The 17,933-nt window shown below is 47.0% G+C and overlaps 1 protein-coding gene across 1 annotated transcript; it reads left to right on the top strand.

Annotated features, from left to right (window-relative positions):
* The first annotated feature begins 215 nt into the window (after window positions 1-215).
* On the top strand, window positions 216-9,738 carry LOC128809933 (maestro heat-like repeat family member 5). The gene is made up of 11 exons (XM_053982364.1): window positions 216-698; window positions 883-1,031; window positions 1,289-1,436; window positions 1,640-1,824; window positions 1,907-2,044; window positions 2,314-2,428; window positions 2,600-2,737; window positions 2,970-3,146; window positions 3,266-3,421; window positions 3,570-3,671; window positions 9,730-9,738. Exons 1-11 carry the CDS (start codon window positions 216-218, stop codon window positions 9,736-9,738), a joined length of 1,800 nt encoding a protein of 599 aa, XP_053838339.1.
* The last annotated feature ends 8,195 nt before the right edge of the window (window positions 9,739-17,933 follow it).

The following is a 17,933-nucleotide window of genomic DNA, read 5'->3' as shown; positions in this document are numbered from 1 at the left end:
AGCCCCTCAGCTCTGGCTGCGCTTGCTCTTTGCCAGATGCAGCCCTGGACCGGACACAAGAGCAGGAACCCGCCCGTGGCCGCTTCCGCAAAAGCCTGAAGGTACCAGCAGCCATCCCCAACTGGGCTGGGCCTGCTGTCACTGCTCAGCCCAGCACCACGCTTGGAGCACTCCATGGAACATCCCGGGCTTCCCTGGCCTTTCTTCTCCTGCAGATGTTCTGGCAGTTCTTGCGCATTCAGCGTAGGAAGACCGGCAGCACAGCAGCTGAGGGCGCAGCCGAGCCTGACTCGGGGCTGACCGAGCTCCAGGCAGAGCCCGATGGCAGCCCAGATTCAGCTGAGCGCTCAGAAGACGCTGAGACCTCAGAGACTGAAACCTGGGCAAAGGCTCTTCTCACATCAATGACTGAGGACGTGGCCATCACAAACAACGACAATGAAGAGACTCAGGGCATCACAACTACTGACACCAGCCCAGATTCACTGGAGCACTCAGAAGACTCTGAGGCTGCAATGAACGATCACAGGGCAAAAGCTGACATGGCAGTGACTGAGGATGTGGCCATCACAAACGCCAACAGCGTAGAGACTCAGGGCCTTGCAAATACTGACACCACGCCCACTCCCACTCTGAGTCAGGAACTCATATTTGACTATTTCAAGGAGCCTTGTGTTTCTTCTCACCAGCAGCAGCAGGTAAGCAGCCTGGGTCCACACCTGGAGGCCTCCCAGGATGGTGTGTCCCCTCAAGCCATGGTCTCTGGGCCCCCTCAGCCTTTGAGGCCAGCACAGTGTGGTGGGAACAGAAGCACTTCTTGGGGGAAGCTGGGGAAGTTGTTCCTTTGGACAGCGCTCCAAGTCTCCCCCATGCCTCCTCCAGGTGCCAGCCAAGGTGAAGAACATCCACCAGAGTCTCATGTCCCACGTCTCTGTGGATGCCAGGCTGCAAACGGACATTGTGAGGCTGGCAGAAGAACACCCTGCTGACGTGGTGCTGACCCTCCTGCGCTGTGCCCCAACGTGTGACAGGTACGGGGCCCATGAGCCTTGAGAGCTCAGGGCTCAGCAGCCTTTAGGGCCCGTGGCCCTGCACAGCCTGTCCAATGGTCTCTGCCAGACAGGCAGAGAGGCCCAGGACCCTCGGGCCCCTCTGTTTCCTGAGCCTGCTGCCAATGCTCCCCCCCTGCCCTTCAGGGCACCAGGCCTCTGTCACCTGGGCCCCCACAGCTGCACAGGGCATGGTGCTGTGACTGAGATGCCCCTGACACAGAGCTGCCATCCCACAGAGCTGCTGCAATGATGTGGAGAGCCATAGGCTCATCGGGACCAGCACTGGAGAAAGCGCTGCCAACACTGCTCTGTGTGATGGAGGACTGGCCTCTGCACAGAATGTGCACCTCCGATGGGGACAACAAGGACCTTTTTGCCCTGGCTGTGAGTTTCTGGGCCTTTGCTCAGCCCCAGGTCACCTCTCCAGCAGCTCACCATCCTCTCCACGCCTCAGGCGCTGGGCTGAAACCTGGCCTAGGGGCAGGCTCAGGGGGCACCAGGCCCGCTGCTCCCCCTGCCTCTGCCCTTGGGCCCTGCCCCATGGACACCTTGGCACTGAGCGCTGCCTTGGGCTGCTTCTTTTGCAGGCAACTCTGGTGATCTGGGTGATTGTGCCTGAGTGCAACAAGGCCATGATCCCTTATTCTGGGCAACTGTTTGTGGCTCTGCTCTCCCATGTTGTCATCACCACACAGCAGATGCCACCAGAGGAAGTTGATAACTTCTGGAGTGCATGCCAGGCGAAACACCGCCTTCCCTACGAGCCCAACAGGTCCCAGTCCTCCTGTCCTTCCCGTGCCCTTGTGGCCAGCGGCAGTGCTCCCAGTGTGACCTGGGCTTTGCTCTGCACACAGGTTTGCAGTGCAGGCCATGAAGGATCTGCTCTGCCGACTGCAGTGTGACCATGTGGTGGTGGCTATGGAGCGCAAGGGGTGCTGGGACATGATGCTGTGTGCTCACACCCAGCACTATGCCGTGGGTCTGCTGGCCAGGTGAGACCCCCTTCTGCTCACTGCCCCCAGCATTTGTGCCCTGTGCCCCACACAGTCCCTGTGCTCATGGGCCAGAGGGCCTCGTCAGCGAGGGATGGCCAAGGAGACTGGAAAAGGCTGGGAGAGGAGGGTGCCCAGAAGGGGCTGCCTCTCAGACGGTCCACATCCCCTCCAGGGATGCTGGGGAAAGATCAGACCTCTGTGAGTCAGTGCTGGGAGAGTTTTGGTCTCCCCACCTCAGGGTCTTGATGCCTTTTTCCTCCTGCCAGGGAGATGTGCAATGTCTTGGTCCCCTTCTGTTCCTGCATCACGCTCCACTTGCTCCGGCAGCTCAGCAGGGAGGAGCCGTGCTGGGATCTGCCCTTCCTGGCATTCCTTGTGGAGGTGAGCCTGTTGGCCAGCGCTGCCTCGCTGAGCTGCCTCCCAGCTCTCTGCCCTCTCGTAGCCACAGCTGCCAGGACAGTGCCCACGCCCTGTGCTGCTGCCTGGGCCCAGCCCTGTGCGCTTCTGGGCTCCTGGTGGCTGGGTCCCCTGTCACTGCCCTGTGCCTTTCAGGTCCTCGAGCGCCTGGACATGAGTAAATGTGGTGGCAGCGTCCTGAAGATCATGTCAAGGTACCTCCGGAGTGAATGCAGTCAGAGGCGTCGCCTGGCGCTCAGAGGCCTCGTGGTGCTCAGCAAGGATCCCTCGATGGTGAGAAGGGGGCAGCGGCTGAAGCTGCGCCGGGCAAAGCAGCCCCTTGGGCTGGCAGGGCTTCAGGAGCTGAGGCAGCTGCTCCCAGCTCTCCTGCCTCACCTGCCCCAGTGCTTTGGGACAGGCCTTTGGCCTGTGGGCCCTGCAGCAGCAGGGTGGGGTTGCAGTGCCAGGGCGCTGCTGGCCGTGCAGCCGTCCATGGCTTCCCAGCACAGCCTTGTGTTCCACCCAGGCCAGAAGAATGTGCAGCGTGTCTCAAAGCCTTCTGCAGCTGCTGGGGGATGAAGATAGAGAGGTGGTCAGCATGAGCCTCCGTGTGTTCACAAATGTGCTCCAGCACAAAGACATCCTGGTATCCAGCACCACTGCCCCGAAGCTGGCTGAGGCTCTCCTGCTGCTCTTTGACCACGTAAGGTTCTGCATCCACAGGCATTGGGTGCTTCCCAGAAAGTTTGTGCCCTGTGGATTTTCAGGCCTTTGCCCAGGTGGGCCTGGAGTAGCTGGTGTAGGTCTTTTCCTTTCCTCTAGGACAACAGCCATGTGCAGTTGCTCTCCATTCAACTCTTCTGTAAGGTGATGGACTTGGTAGTGGATGAGGGAAAAAAGTCCCTGAAGACAATTGTGAACAAGAGCCTGGACACACTTTTCATCTACTGTCATGATGAGAACTGGCACGTGGCAAAGGTGAGCATTTCTATGATGCTGGGAGGGGGCTCGGCTGCCTCCTGCCCTGGCGCCTGGCGGGCTGCAGCCTCCTCCAGGCCTTGGCACAGGGACAAAGGTCTTGTGCCCTGGGCTGTGGGGCCATCTCGGGGTCTCTGCTGCTCTCCAGGCCTCTCGGGAAACGCTGCATTGTGCAGCCAAGTTTCTGAAGAGGAGAAATCTCAAACAGCTCCTGGAGAAGGAGCATCTGTGGAAGTTTGCTGAGGTCCTGGTAAGGATGGCCTGGAAGGCCCAGGCTCAGGCTGGAGAAGCCCCATGGGCACAGTGCTCAGTGTGTGGGCTGGCAGCTGTGCCCCTGCCCGCTGCTGCAGCCAGAGGCCGCGCGGGCTCTTCTCCAGGCTCCCGTGGGTCCCAGCCGGGTGCCGATGGAGCCCCGGCCCAGCGGGGCTGCGGGGTGGCACCGCGGCTCCCCGGGCAGCAGCCGGCCCTCTGCCCCCTCCAGAGCCCGGCGCCAGCGGCTGCTGGCCGGGCCTCAGGGCTGTGCGGGCAGGGGAGGCCGGGGCTGGGCGCAGGGAGTGCCCGGCCCAGGGGCTGAGCCCACGCCAACCCTTCCCTCCTGCCGCTCTCTCCAGCTGGCAGAGGACAGGAGCCGAGCGGCCGAGCACCTGCGCCGGGCCCGGCCCTACCTGCAGAGCCCACAGGGGCCCCTGCGAGAGGCGGCCGTCAGGTTCATGGGTGAGCCAGGAGCCCGGGCTCCCTCCCCGCCCCGCCGGGCAGCTCGGCCCCAGCCCCGCCTTCTGCCCCGGCAGCGCCATCCGGGCCCGGCGCCACGGAGCCCCGCCTGGCCTGGGCGCTGCTGTCACCCTCCGGCAGCCGTGCCCTTGGGCGGCAGCGTGCGGCAAGGGCCCGGGCTGAGCCCTGCCGGGCCACGAGGCCGTGTGGCCACTGGGCTGGCAGCGCCGCTGGCAGGGAGCTGTGCCGCTGGGCCGTGACAGGCTCTGTGTTCGCAGGGATGGCCGAGCGCAGCTCGAGGGGGCAGCAGGGAAAGCTCCATGCCCTCAGTCAGGGTGAGTGAGGGCTGCGGACTGACAGCGGGGGCTGGCAGGGGAGGTGCGATGCTTGGGCAGGGAGCTGCAATCCCTGTTTTTGCTGTGGTGGGCTTTGCTCCTTGTGTGGATGAGAGTTGGCATGGGCAGAGCACAGAGAGATTTCAGGATCTCGGAGGGTCAGACTCATGGGAGGCTGATCCAGTTAACACCCCTTTTTCTTGTGGCCATGGCTAGAGCTGGGTGGGATGGACCTCGCAGGAAGGTCTGCTAGGATTCCCACAGATCCTGGCTCTAACCGGGGCTCTGTCCCTCTCTCTTCCAGCCCTTCAGGCCCTGTGGAGAGATTACAGTCCTTCCCAGACAAACATAGTAGTTCATGATACATTCAGTGAAAGAGCTGCAGAAGTGGCTCAGAGGAACCAGTGTCTGCATCAGGCCTCCAAATGCCATGGAAGATGAGACTACCTTGAGACCAGAAGAGACCAGCTGGAGCTCCAGGCACAGCTGATGATTGGCACAGCTGACCCTGTGGGAAACCTGCAGGGCTTCAGCCCTCTCCCTGCTTATAGATAGCTCCTTCCCTCCAGCCCTCAGACACTGCCCATCCCCTTTTTTCCCTTCCACTCTCCCTCCCTGTTGACAGCTCTTTCCCTCTAGCCCTCAGATCCTGCCCATCCCATTTTTCCCTCCCACCCCATCCCTTTGGTTTGTCTTCTATTAATAAACAGTTTGGCTTTTTCACTTTGCCTGCATCTCTGTGGAGATGAAGTGACACAAATCCCGAGCCCTTGGACACACAGGCCCCTGCTGCCGTTCTCTTCCACGCCGTGTTTTGTGCACACGCACAGAGCAACGAGGGCAGATCAGGCTGGAAAGGTGCCTGTGCTGAAGGTGCAGTTCCACAACACTGTGGAGTTGCAGATCTTGCCGAGCACACGGAAGGCCGGCAGTGGGACAAGGAGCCTGTGTGTCAGGGACTGAAATCGTGTCTAAGGCCCTGCCGTATTTGGTCTGCTGTTGTGCACATCAGGCAGGTAATGAAGAACAGACAATGAAGGAAACCTTATTGTGAAATTACTGTGAATTTGACCCTTAAAAGAAACAATGGGTTGGTCAATCGAAGGGAAGTTAACCTGTGAAAGAGGAACAATAGACAATGGAGCTGTGCTTGGCGTGGAAGTGGTATCACAAGCCATTGCAGCTCATCTCAGGCGCTGGCCAAGCGTGAGATGACATCAGAACTGGAAAAACTCCACTCCAGAGGAGGAGATGTCAGGCCTGCTTCTGGGGTGAAGGGACGAAAAGGCCAAAATGCACGTCCTTTTGATGCAGGGGATGCCCTGAAGGTGGGTGGCCTGTCTGCCCCTCCCACTGGAGCACAGTGGTGAGCCCAGCTGAGAGGAGCCCAGTGCTCCTTGCTCCTCTCTGCTGACATGGGAGCGTCTGTCTGCTTTCAGGACAGCCCTGGCTGTGTCAGGGGTGCTACGTGGACACGAGACAGCCGGTCCTGTCCCGCTGGGTCCCAGCAGTGCCTGGCAGCAGTCCTGCATCCACGTCAGGATGCTGGCCCAGAGAGGCTCTGAAAGCTGAGGCAGCTGACTTTTAGCTTTTGCAGGTGCCTACAGGTCAAGGCCAATGGTGTTCCCTCAGGATACTGCAGTCCTGAGGGGCCTCCCTAATTCAAAGTAATCAGCAGACAAATGCATTGTCCCCTAAAAGCCCTTTTATTGATCTGGCGGGAGGGCAGGGGGCTGCACCCCACTAACACGCTTCTCTGCCATGTATCAATTTCAGTGCGTTTATGTAGGAATTGTATCAAAAATACCATCCATCTTTACCCTGCTGCGGTGATTCGATAGGCAGGAGGTTAGAAATACATTCTGTCAGATTCCTGTCCTCGAAGCTAATGCCCAGGCGCTGTCCAGGAGCAGTGTTCATGCCCTAAAGCAGCACTTCCTCCTCATGGTTTCCCTGCACAGGGCTGATTCCGTACTTGCCCTTAGTTCTTCTGGTAGACTATGTCTAAAGCTTTTTGTCAAGTCACTCTCCTGTCAGGTTTGGCCCTCCAGCTTTTCCTTATGCTAACTGGTGCTAAGTAGTTATGTATATCTGTGCTAAGTACTCGTTTACTTCTGTGAATTGCTTGTGCTTATGTCAAGCAAAGACCTTGTTTCATTCTCCCCTTCTCTTTATCCTGATGCAAATTCTTTTGCAAGATCCTCTCCATAGTCCACAGTACATGTTGCAAACAGGCTTAGAAAGAAACTTTAAACTAACAAAAAGGAGGCATGTTGATTAAAAAAGTAAGCTTGTTTATTACAAAATGAACAACTGGAAGCAAAAACCTCGGGCTGGTCCAGATACTGTTTCAACAGCTTAGTAATTGTAACCTAGGGGTGTTTCCAGGGAAAGCGGCTCCCAGGAAAGACGCGGGAGTTAGACACCCCAGGCCTTTTCAAGTCTCTCTCTTGTCTCCTGATTGGGGCGTTCAGGATCCGTGCTGTGACAGGTCTATTTCTCCGTTGCTGATTGACTTATAAGTTGGTGCAGTCTTGGCCAATCATTTTGGAATTCTCACCTCCCATTGGTTGGTCTCTCTTCCAATCTTGATTTAAGTTGTGGTTGTGTTCTATGATGGAATACTCCTGGAAGTTTCTCTGCCCCTGCACAAAGATTGGCACCCCATCTCCTCCCTGGTTCCACTCCCCCTTTATACATGAACCACACTACTGGGTTTTCATAGAACTAATCACACTTTGTTACTGGTATTAACAACATTTAACTTTGTAACAACATTTAACCATTGTCAACTAAGTTCCCCAAAGGTTTAAATTTTATTTTTGTTCATAACAATCCTCCCTCTAATTCTTTGATCGGGCTTGGCCCGCATCAGCCTTAACTTATCAAACTGGACTTTCATACTTTCAGTAAAATTCTCTTAACTTCTGGTATTTCTCATACATCTCTTTTGCGCTCTCTGTTCCTTTTCTGTCTTGGTTTTCTTTCATCATCATAATTTTCTCATCTGTTGACCTTTCAAGAGAAGTCTGGACAATGTTATTAATCATTCTGATAAGACAAGGTATTAAACAAGGAAGGAAAATTAAATTTATGAGTGCCCCCCCCCCCCCCCCCTATAAGCAGTATCTTTTTCCACCATTCTCCATTCCAGATGTTATCCCACCAATTAGCTTTTATCAATGGGGTCCATCGTTGTACTGGTACATGTGCAAGTTTTCTAATCCTGGTGGCTATATTTTTAATTAGGTCCCCATGATCATCAATTTCTAGACAACATTCAGATGAATTAAACTTTCCACATACCCCTCCTTCTTCGGCCAGCAGGTAGTCCAAGGCTAGCCGGTTCTGATATATGGCAGTCCTCATCTGGCGGCTCTGTACTGATAACAAGGCTAAAACTAAAGCTGTCTCATTAGAAACTATTCCTAGAAGTGCTTGTAACCTTATAATTCTGTTCAACATATAAATGGGGGTTCTATACCCCCATGAACTGTCCTGGGCCCAGGTGGCAGGGCCATAGGTTTCAATAATTCTCTCTGGGGGCCACTCTTCGTCTCCCCAGCTCTGGGTTCCTCCAATTAGATATCTCTTTTGACATTTTAATTCATCATAGAGGGGTACCCCTAAATCTGGATGGTCATCTTTTGGAAGTAAAAAGAATGACACTCTTATTACACCTAATGTACAACTGCCCTTCCAGTCTTTTGGTAGCATCACATATGCCATCTTTCCACAAATCCAAAACAATCCTTTCGGGCCTTTCCAGAATTTTAGTGATCTGGTATTTCTAACTTCATTTTTGTTCCAAAATTTAGACAACCAGGGTTCGTCTTGAACTAGATTCGGTTCTTTAGCTAGACACTCCTACAACTATTCTCTTTGTATATATGAACAGTTTGAGCCTGGCTTTTGTTTTTGTGCCCAATACAGATGTTTACTCTGGGGAATCCACCACTCATGGGTATCATTAGTAGTTAGATACCTTTTACAAGACAGTTCACCTACATAGGAAAGAAATTTCAGTCCTTTTCTCCATATACATTCTTCCCTGATTACCTCGGACTTTAAGTTCCAAACTTCTTCTGCATTCCAGATGTCTGGTTTTCGATCTCTATCTAGGTTTTTCATCGCTTTTAGAGTTTCTTGAGGGCTGAGTGCGATTCCTTCCCAGGGCCATATTTCTGACCTCCCGGTATCCCCACATATCCAGCGTATATTCGATACGTTGAACTCATGGCTGATTCTTTCTACTAGATCTGAAAACAAATTCTTTCCATTCGGTAATTTTGTTTCTACCCCTGGTTTATTCACCCTTTTAATTTCTTTTTCTTTTATTAAGTCCAATCCTTTAATGACCTTATTCCCTGGTTTCTTGTCAGTGCATAACCATTTCTCCCTTGTAGGGCATTCCCCCACTAGTTTCTGTTTAGGGGTCCATTCATTTTCAAATAGCCAATAGGTTTTTCCATCTTCTACACAGGTTTGTAATTGTGACAAGTCAACACACTCAGGGTTAAGATTAGTGTGGAATCTGAGAACTGCGCTTCGCGCATTTCCGGTATAGACAGCATGATAGCACTTATCACAGGAGTTTGGTGAGCTCTCCTGGAGACTCACAGTCATTATTGCTATCAACCCCCATAGGGGTCCAGTACAGGTTACTCTCTTGATTCTCATGGTCCTTAGTCAGCTTCGGATGGTAAGAGTGCTGTCACCTGATCTGGGCTTGCCCCCTGTGCTTACGTTCTTACCGGTATCCACGTCTCACTCCACTCTTTCCCTGTGTCGACTTGTTATTTTTTCCGTTTTAGGGTCAGATCACTACTATGGTGGGCGAATGCTCTATCTTATGGGGACTTCTTGTCACTGATTCTGTAATGAGAAATACCAGAAATTGTAATTAGTTGCCATTAGTTGAATGTTTTACTTTTACTTCTTAAAATCAAAGAGATGCTTTTCTAACTTCAACAAATATTTTCAATAGTAACACTTGAATAAATATGACAATAAATATTCATATAACTCTTTATCTTAACTTTTACACTAATACTGGATTTAAATAGGATATTAAACAACAGGTTGATAAACAATATCTTTAAATAACAGTTCACAAATTACAACATTAGAACAACACTTATAAAAACAAGAGGTGCTGCTTGACGTTAGTCGAATTTCCCATAGTCTATTCTGTGGGAGCCGGAACTGGACTTTTGACCCTGGTAACATGGGTCCACCCTTTCTCTTGTGTTCTTTTTGCAGTTTTGGTAGTCAATGAAACTTGGTACGGGCCTTCCCATCTGGGGGTTAACGGCTGTTCTTTCCACGATCTATTTAATACCCAATCTCCTGCTTGATATTTATGGATTTTAAAATCAATAGGAGTACTTTGCGGGAGATAGCTGCGGCGTGGGTTTTTGCTCTCCCCGGCTGCACGCGGCTCTTGGGAGCCTGGCTGTGGCGTAGCTTCCACGTGCTACCGGGGTTTGCTGCCGCGGGTTCCCGGACACGGCTCCGTGTCTCGGGTGCGTGGGCTGGCCAACCGCTGTTACCGTGCGCTAGGGACCCGGCAAAGAGGAAGGAATTTGTCCATTTACTCCGTGCTTGGCAGGAACGGTTTATTGGTCACGTGGCGCGGTTCGATGGAAAGACGCGACCGCTCCCGGCACTCGCATGGGAGAAAATGGCGCCTGACTGCCGGCGGGATAGGGCTTTATAGAGGGGCGGGGCGAGAGGATCCACGGCCTGCTGCCCAATAGGGGCGGCTGCCGTGGCGGTGACGCCAGCAACCGCAACCAACCAGAGAACCCCGCAGGGGCGGGCACCGAGCCAGAGCGGGCTGAGCGGGATCGTGTGGCCAGCACGGGGTTTCCCAGGGCCGGACGGCAGGGTGGTTACAGGAGCGGCACAGGGGTAAGAGCCGGCAGCAGGCAACATGGGGCCAGAAACCGCGGGGGGGAACAACACAGGGGAAACGCGGGATTACAGAACTTGACTTATTTTAGCATAAATTAAAAACCCTAATCTAAACCCAAACTCCGGGATGCAACAATAGCCATTTCTTCTTAACTCTTCTAATGGTTTTGCAATTATTTTTAGGTGAATTTTCACACCTTTATCTCCTTCGGATGTCCCCATGCAATGTGAGGTGGTCAAAAATGGGAGTCCAAGCATCAGTTCATAAGGGGAAATACCCACATCAGATCTAGGCTTTGTTCTCACTCTCATCAGGGCTAATGGGAGGCATTTGATCCAATTAATTTTTGTTTCATCTACTAGCTTGGCAAGTGTAATTTTCAGGGTCTGGTTAGCTCGCTCTACTCTTCCTGAGCTTTGGGGCCTCCAAGGAGTATGCAACTTCCAAGTCATACCAAGGGTTTTGATTACATATTGTAAAATTCTAGCAGTAAAATGAGGCCCTCTGTCTGAATCTATTGTATTCACTATAACATAACATGGGATAATTTGTTCAAGTAGAATTTTACTAACAGTTTCTGCAGTTGCTTTTACTGTTGGAAAAGCCTCTATCCAATGGGTAAGGTGATCGATGATAACTAATAAATATTTAAACCTCTGTACTTGAGGAAATTCAGTGAAGTCAATTTGTATATTCTGAAAAGGCCTTTTAGCTAATTCTCTTCCCCCTCCATTATTTTATTGTTTCTTTTCTGACAAGTCATACAATCCTTTGTTACAGCTTTTCCTAGCCCAAATAACCCAATCCGCACATATGTTCTTAAGAAGTGATCACACAGTGCTTGAGTTCCCCAATGCGTAGAGGCATGCAGAATTTCTAGGATTTTCCGAGATAGATTTTTATTCAATACTTGCCTCCCATCAGGCATTGTCCATTTCCCAAATTCATCCTTAACGCCCCCTTGTTTTTGCAATTCTTCTTGCTCTTGTTCTGTGAATATTGGAATCTCTTCCCCATCTATTACTCTTAGGTTTTCTATTTTAAATAGCCGCTCTTCTTTTCCTAAAGCTGCCCCTTTAGCTGTCTGATCCGCTAAATTATTTCCGAGTATTTCTATTGATGTCCACCTTTGATGTCCTTTAACATGTACTACTGCGACTTCTAATGGATCTTTTAGTGCTTTTAATATGTCTTTTATCAATTCTTCATGAATTAACATTTTACCTTTAGAGTTTATGAACCCTCTTTCCCCTCAAATCTAACTGAATGTGTGAACAACTCCATAAGCATACTTAGAATCAGTATCGATAGTTCCTTTATTGTATTTCAACCAAATTAGACCTCTTACTAGGGCATACAATTCACAGCACTGAGCTGACCATTTCGTTGGCAATTTTCCTTTCTCTATTACTTTCATCGTTTCCCCATCTATGACTGCGTAACCTGACATCCTTTTCCCTTCGACAATTCGAGAAGAGCCATCTACAAATAACACTTCCCCTTCTAATAAAGGGAATTCTTGTAGATCTTGCTTTAGTGTGCAGATCAATTAATTCTTCACAACAATGTTCAAGGTGGCCTTCTGATTTCCCATATAAAAACTGTGCAGGGTTTTGCACTTTTGTAGTTGTAAGTTCTATGTTATCAATATTAGTGAGTACTTCATTTCATATTTCAGTAATCGACTGTCCGTAATCCATTGACTAGCTTTCTTGCTTAATATTAATTTTATATCATGGGGGATATGTACCTTAATTTTACCTCCACAAGTTAGTTGATAACTTTCCTCAATTCGAGTCATAGTAGTGGCCCCTGACTGTAGGCAGGTGGGCCAGCCTCTCACCACAGGGTCTAACAATTTAGATAGATACGCAACTGGTTTCCTTTCTCCGCACCACTCTTGCACTAATACACCATTAAGCAATTCCTTCATCTACATTTACAAACAGTTCAAAAGGTTTTTCCAAATTAGGCAAACTTAAAACCGGAGCTTTCATCAGTCTTTCCTTCAATTCCATTAATTTCCCCTCATCTGCTTCAGTCCATTCAAAAGTCCTGGTCTCAACCAATTGATGGTATGAAAATTTAACTAACTTGGTGTGTCCATCAATCCAGGATTTACAGTACCCAACCAAACCCAATAATTTTCTTACATCCCCTTTTGTCTTTGGGGAGGGCAGGGATAGGATTCCCTCAATTCTACTCATTGCTAATTTCTTATAACCTTTCCCAATTAAATGTCCTAAATATTTTACTTCTTGCTCTACAAATTGGAGCTTTTTTCCTTGATGCTTTTAACCCCTTTTTTTCCCAGAAAATTTAAAAGTTCTACAGTAGTTTCTCATATTAGTTCCTTTTGCTCCCCTGAAATTAATAGATCATCCATGTATTGTAAAATCTGGGTATTCTGTTTTGGCTCAAATTGCTCTAATAACCCTTCCAGTGCTTGTCCAAACAAATTTGGTGATTCAGTAAACCCTTGGGACAATCTCATCCATTGATATTGTTGTTTTCTCCCTGCGTTCTCACCATACCATTCAAAAGCAAACCACCCCCTACTTTCCTCTGTTAATGGGCACGCCCAAAACGCATCTTTAAGAGCTATCACACTAAACCAGGAATGTTCTGGTGGTTTTTTATTCAACAGAGTGTAAGGGTCGGGCACTACTGGATATCTGGCTACAGTTTGCTTATTGACCTCTCTTAGATCCTGTACTAATCGCTATCTTCCATCCGGTTTCTTAACTGGTAAAATTGGTGTATTCTGGGGTGACATGCACGGCTCTAATATCCCATCTTGAATCAATCCTTTTATTACGGGACTTAACCCCTGTTTTCCTTCAGCTGAGATGGGATATTGATGGACTTGAATGGCTGTAGTTCCGGGTTTCATTTTTATCTCTATCGGTGGTATGTCTAATAAACCTCGACCACCCTCTTCTGCCCACACCTGGGAATCTATTTCTTTCTCGTCTTCTCTATTTAATCTCATAATTGTTGCTACCATCTTCCCTTCTTTCGGAACTACCCCATCCCCATCTTTACTTGTAAATCACGGCCGAGTAAGTTACAGTTCAACTTAGGCATAAATAGTGAATCAACACATCCTTCCCTTGAATTTCCTCTCACTATTACTTGTTTAATTACAGGTACTTCAAATGGACTGTTGCTTGCCCCTCTTACTTTACAAGTTGCTCTACTAAGTTTGCTCCTTCTGGTATCTTAAAAACACATGACCTATCAGCTCCTGTATCTACTAAAAATTCAAATTCTTCTCTCTGAGGGCCTACTTCTCAATTTATCAAGGGCTCCGCTTTTAAATCTTTTACTGCCCTCAGAGAATAGAGCCCCTGACATCCCTAATCTTCTCCTTCTCCAACTCCTGTCTCAGTTTCTCTGTATAATTTCTGGTCCTTTACGAGCTGCTTACAATATTTCTTAACATGACCCCCTTTACCGCAGTAAAAGCACTCTCGTTTTTCAAATTCTCCTCTTCGGTCTGGTTTTCTCTCCCTCTTATACCATTCTACCTCCTTTTGGGTATCTTCCTGTTTTCCCTGACTTTCCCTTGCTACTGCTATCATGATCTTTGCCTTCATTTTCGCCTTTTCCTCCTCCCTCTTTAGATACACCTTTTGTGCTTCCTTTAGTAACTCATTTAAACTCCTTTCCTGCCAATCTTTAAGCTTTTCTAATTTTTTCCTGATATCATCCCAAGCCCTTGTCACAAAGTGTACCCTAATGAGTACCTTTCCCTCCTGGCTCTCTGGGTCCACACTGGAGTAAAGTTGAAAATTTCTTTTGAACCGGGCTAACCACGCACTTGGAGCCTCGTCCTTTTCCCAATGGCTATCAAATGCTAGCTTTGCATTGTTTGCTGTGGGAACTGCGCCCCTGATTCCTTCTATGATCAGAGATCTATATTCCGTCATACTTTTCCGCCCTGCTTCATTATTCGGGTTCCAATCCGGTGGTGTTAGAGGCATTTTAACATCCCCGGGGGGAACATCTGCAGGGTTGCCCCTTCTATTTTCTTTCTCCCATGCTTTTACTCCTGCAATTCATATCAGCTGTATCTTCTCAGGAGAAAATAAAATCCCCATTATTGAATTTAATTCTTCCTAGGTATAGATATTAGGACCTAGGAATTGATCTAGCTGGTTTGCGATTCCAAGGGGATCCTCTACTAAGGTCTTTATTTCTTTCTTAAAATTCCTCCCCTCGGAAGCTCTTAATGGGGCATTCACAAATCCTATTCCCCCATTGGCTCCTCCCATGGGAACTTCCCTTAGGGGAAATAGTCTTTCTGCCCTTTCTCCTCCTGAGCAGCACTCTTTTGTTTTCAATCGACTGTTGTAACGGCGGGATATTGGACTATCTGTTTCAGTTTTACCACAATTACAACCTTGAACTTTATTACCTTGCACACTATTCTGCCAATCACTGTTTGTTACTGATCCCGCTCTCTCTTCGATCTTTGTCTCACTTATGTGTCTTGGAGGGGTTAAGACAACATTCTGTGGAGGAGATTGATTAGCACCCGATATTAGGAGGTTTGGAGGGTAAGACAAAACATTAATACTGGAGTCAGGGCTTATAACCAGCTGACTTGAGGTTGTTAATGTACTTCCTACTGATGGTGTGCAGAGAATATGGGGAGGAATTTGAGAGGTTGAAGGCGTAGGTTGGACAGGTGGAGGTACTGGAGGAGCAGGTTGGGCAGGTGGAGGTGTTGGAGGAACAGCAGGGGGAGAGGGTGGAAGATAATCTAAAGGGTCTCACCTTCTTATGGGCTCTTCCCTTGCGTCTTCCACGTCCTTAATGTCCTTGGACACTTTGTACGCTTTAGCTTTTTCCTCCAGGGTATTACTTTCTAACCAACAACTTGCATACTTAGTTTCTTCTTTACTCACACTTTCCCTCGAATTCACATGTTTGTTTACAGCTAAACACAACCACCTGTCCTTTGAACCATACCAAGGCCAGTAAACTGACCCTTCTTGAAGAGCTTCCTTTGGCCATACCTCGACCCAGTACTGTCTCATCTTTATTTTATCTAATTCCTTAAACTTCTCATCACTTTCCCATTTTTCAGTCACTTCTCCTAAAGGGCTACTGGGTGGAATTTCTTTCAGTTTACCCTTCTCAGTCCTTCCCCTACGGGAGTTCTTACTAGTACACAGCCCCATTTTATAAATGAACTGGACAACTAACTAACCTAGCAAACAATAACTCAAATGAGCCCATGAAAGGATCTACACTTATTTGAAATAGGACAATTGAAATTACTCTTAACAAAGTAAACTGATAAAGCAATTGGAACCTTGATTGGTCAAAAATAAATTCTATCCAAAATATTGAATACAACAATCTAAAATAACGTAATTAACACCAGATTGAATAATCAAGTGATTGAAATCAAACAAAAAATTAATGTATTGGCATTTAATTAAGACCATTGAAATAAATAATTAAAATAAAATAATTGAATTAAAGTAAAAATGATCAGAATTAAATTAATTGGAATCACAAAATGAGAATTGTGTAATTGCAATAAAGAAACAGTTGGAGTAAAACAATTAAATTTCAATAAAATTATTGGAAATCCACAATCAGACTAGAATATGATCATTTAATTTTAAGTATTGTATCTAACAAAATAATGGAGTTCACAATTTTTTCGATTAAAACAATTGAATTAAATAATTAATCAATTGAAATAAAGCAATTGAAATAAAACAACTGGAATGAAACAATTGGAATGAAACAATTGGAGTAAAACAACCAGAATAAAACAACTGGAATAAAACAATTGGATTAACAATTTCTAATGCAGGTCAGGTTTAAATAAGAATATTTGAAAAACAAATAATTGAAATAGAATGAAATGATTAAAACAATTACATAAAATAATTGGTGAATTGAAGTAAAACAATTGAAATAAGATATTGAAAAAAAATTGAAATAAAACAATTGGAATAAAATAATTGAAATAACAACATTCAATCCAGTTCAGATTTAAATGAGAGTAATTGAAAATCAAATAATTGAAATAGAATGAAATAATTAGTAGATTTGAAGCAGAATGATTGAAATTAATAATTAAAATCACAATTGTACACAATTTTAAAATTAAAACAATTGAATAAAATAATTTGTCGCCCTGATTTTCAAGAGTTTTCTAAAGCCTTCTGAGTTTACATTCTTGTAGAGAACTTTCCCACACAACTTTCTGTAAACAACCTATTGTTTTGCATTCTTTCATAGAGGCGGAGAAATTTGATGCACAGGTAGTTTGTCCAGTGTCGTTGGAGAGGTGGCACGTTCACCCTCCAATCCATTGGCATCTTTTGAGAACTATAAAAGATTGGAGTCAGAGAAAATAAATTAGTCTCTTCATTGTGACCAAAGCTGTGGTGCGTCGTTTTTCCTTGTGTCATCTGATGACAATAATTAATAACTTGAAATTAAAAAATGGAATACAACAACTGAAATAAAACAATTGGAATAACAATTTCTAATCCAGTTCAGGTTTAAATAACTGAAAATCAAATCATTGAAATAAAATGAAATAATTAGTAGATTTGAAGCAGAATGACTGAAATTAAATAATTGGAATCACAATTGTCAACTTTAAATAAAATAATTAAATTGAATGATTGAAATTAAATAATGAAATTTGACAAAACTTTGTAGAGTAAAACAATCAAATAAAATAATTGATAAATTGTAATAAAATTATTAAAATGTAGAATCAAAATAAAATGATACTATTAGAACACCAAATGAATCTAACAGAAACAATTAAATAAATCAATCTGAATAGATTACAATAAAAAGATCAAACTAAATATAACTAGTAATAATCCAAAATACCAAATTGGAATTCTTGTAATTGAGATTAATAAAATGAACAAAATTAATGAAATAATCCAAAAAAAACCAATCTATAGAGACAAAAACTCGTAGAGGTAGGGCTTCTATCCCCTGTTGCTCTGTGCTAACTGTATATCATATCAGTGATTTTCACTGATCTGCTCCTACAAAGCCACTCCCATCTGTGTGGGACGAATGGTTTTGGGGGGGCGTAGCCATATATAGGAACCGATGTATTCCTACTGTTTTTCCCAGTTTATAAGATTGTGGTTTTAAAAGGGAAAACTTCTGCTGGTGACTTGTGGCTCCACTAACATTCAAAACTTTACCAGGACCAATTTTTTCCAACTCTATATATAATACAGAATGTGTTGCACCCGCATTCACCAGACATTTCATTTTCCTCATCTTTTCCCCCAGTTCTCTTTTGACCAGAGCATTTTCTGGGGGGATGCCCTCCAGCCAGCCCTTGCATTGCTTCTTTGCCAGATGCAGCCCTGGACCGGACACAAGAGCAGGAACCCGCCCGTGGCCGCTTCCGCAAAAGCCTGAAGGTACCAGCAGCCATCCCCACCTAGGCTGGGCCTGCTGTCACTGCTCAGCCCAGCACCACGCTTGGAGCACTCCATGGAACATCCCGGGCTTCCCTGGCCTTTCTTCTCCTGCAGATGTT

This window comes from Vidua macroura, chromosome 7 (genome assembly GCF_024509145.1).
Source record: "Vidua macroura isolate BioBank_ID:100142 chromosome 7, ASM2450914v1, whole genome shotgun sequence".
In the NCBI taxonomy this organism is placed as follows: Eukaryota; Metazoa; Chordata; class Aves; order Passeriformes; family Viduidae; genus Vidua; species Vidua macroura.
Note: the sequence above shows the minus strand (reverse complement) of the source record. Positions and strands in the feature narration are given on the sequence as shown.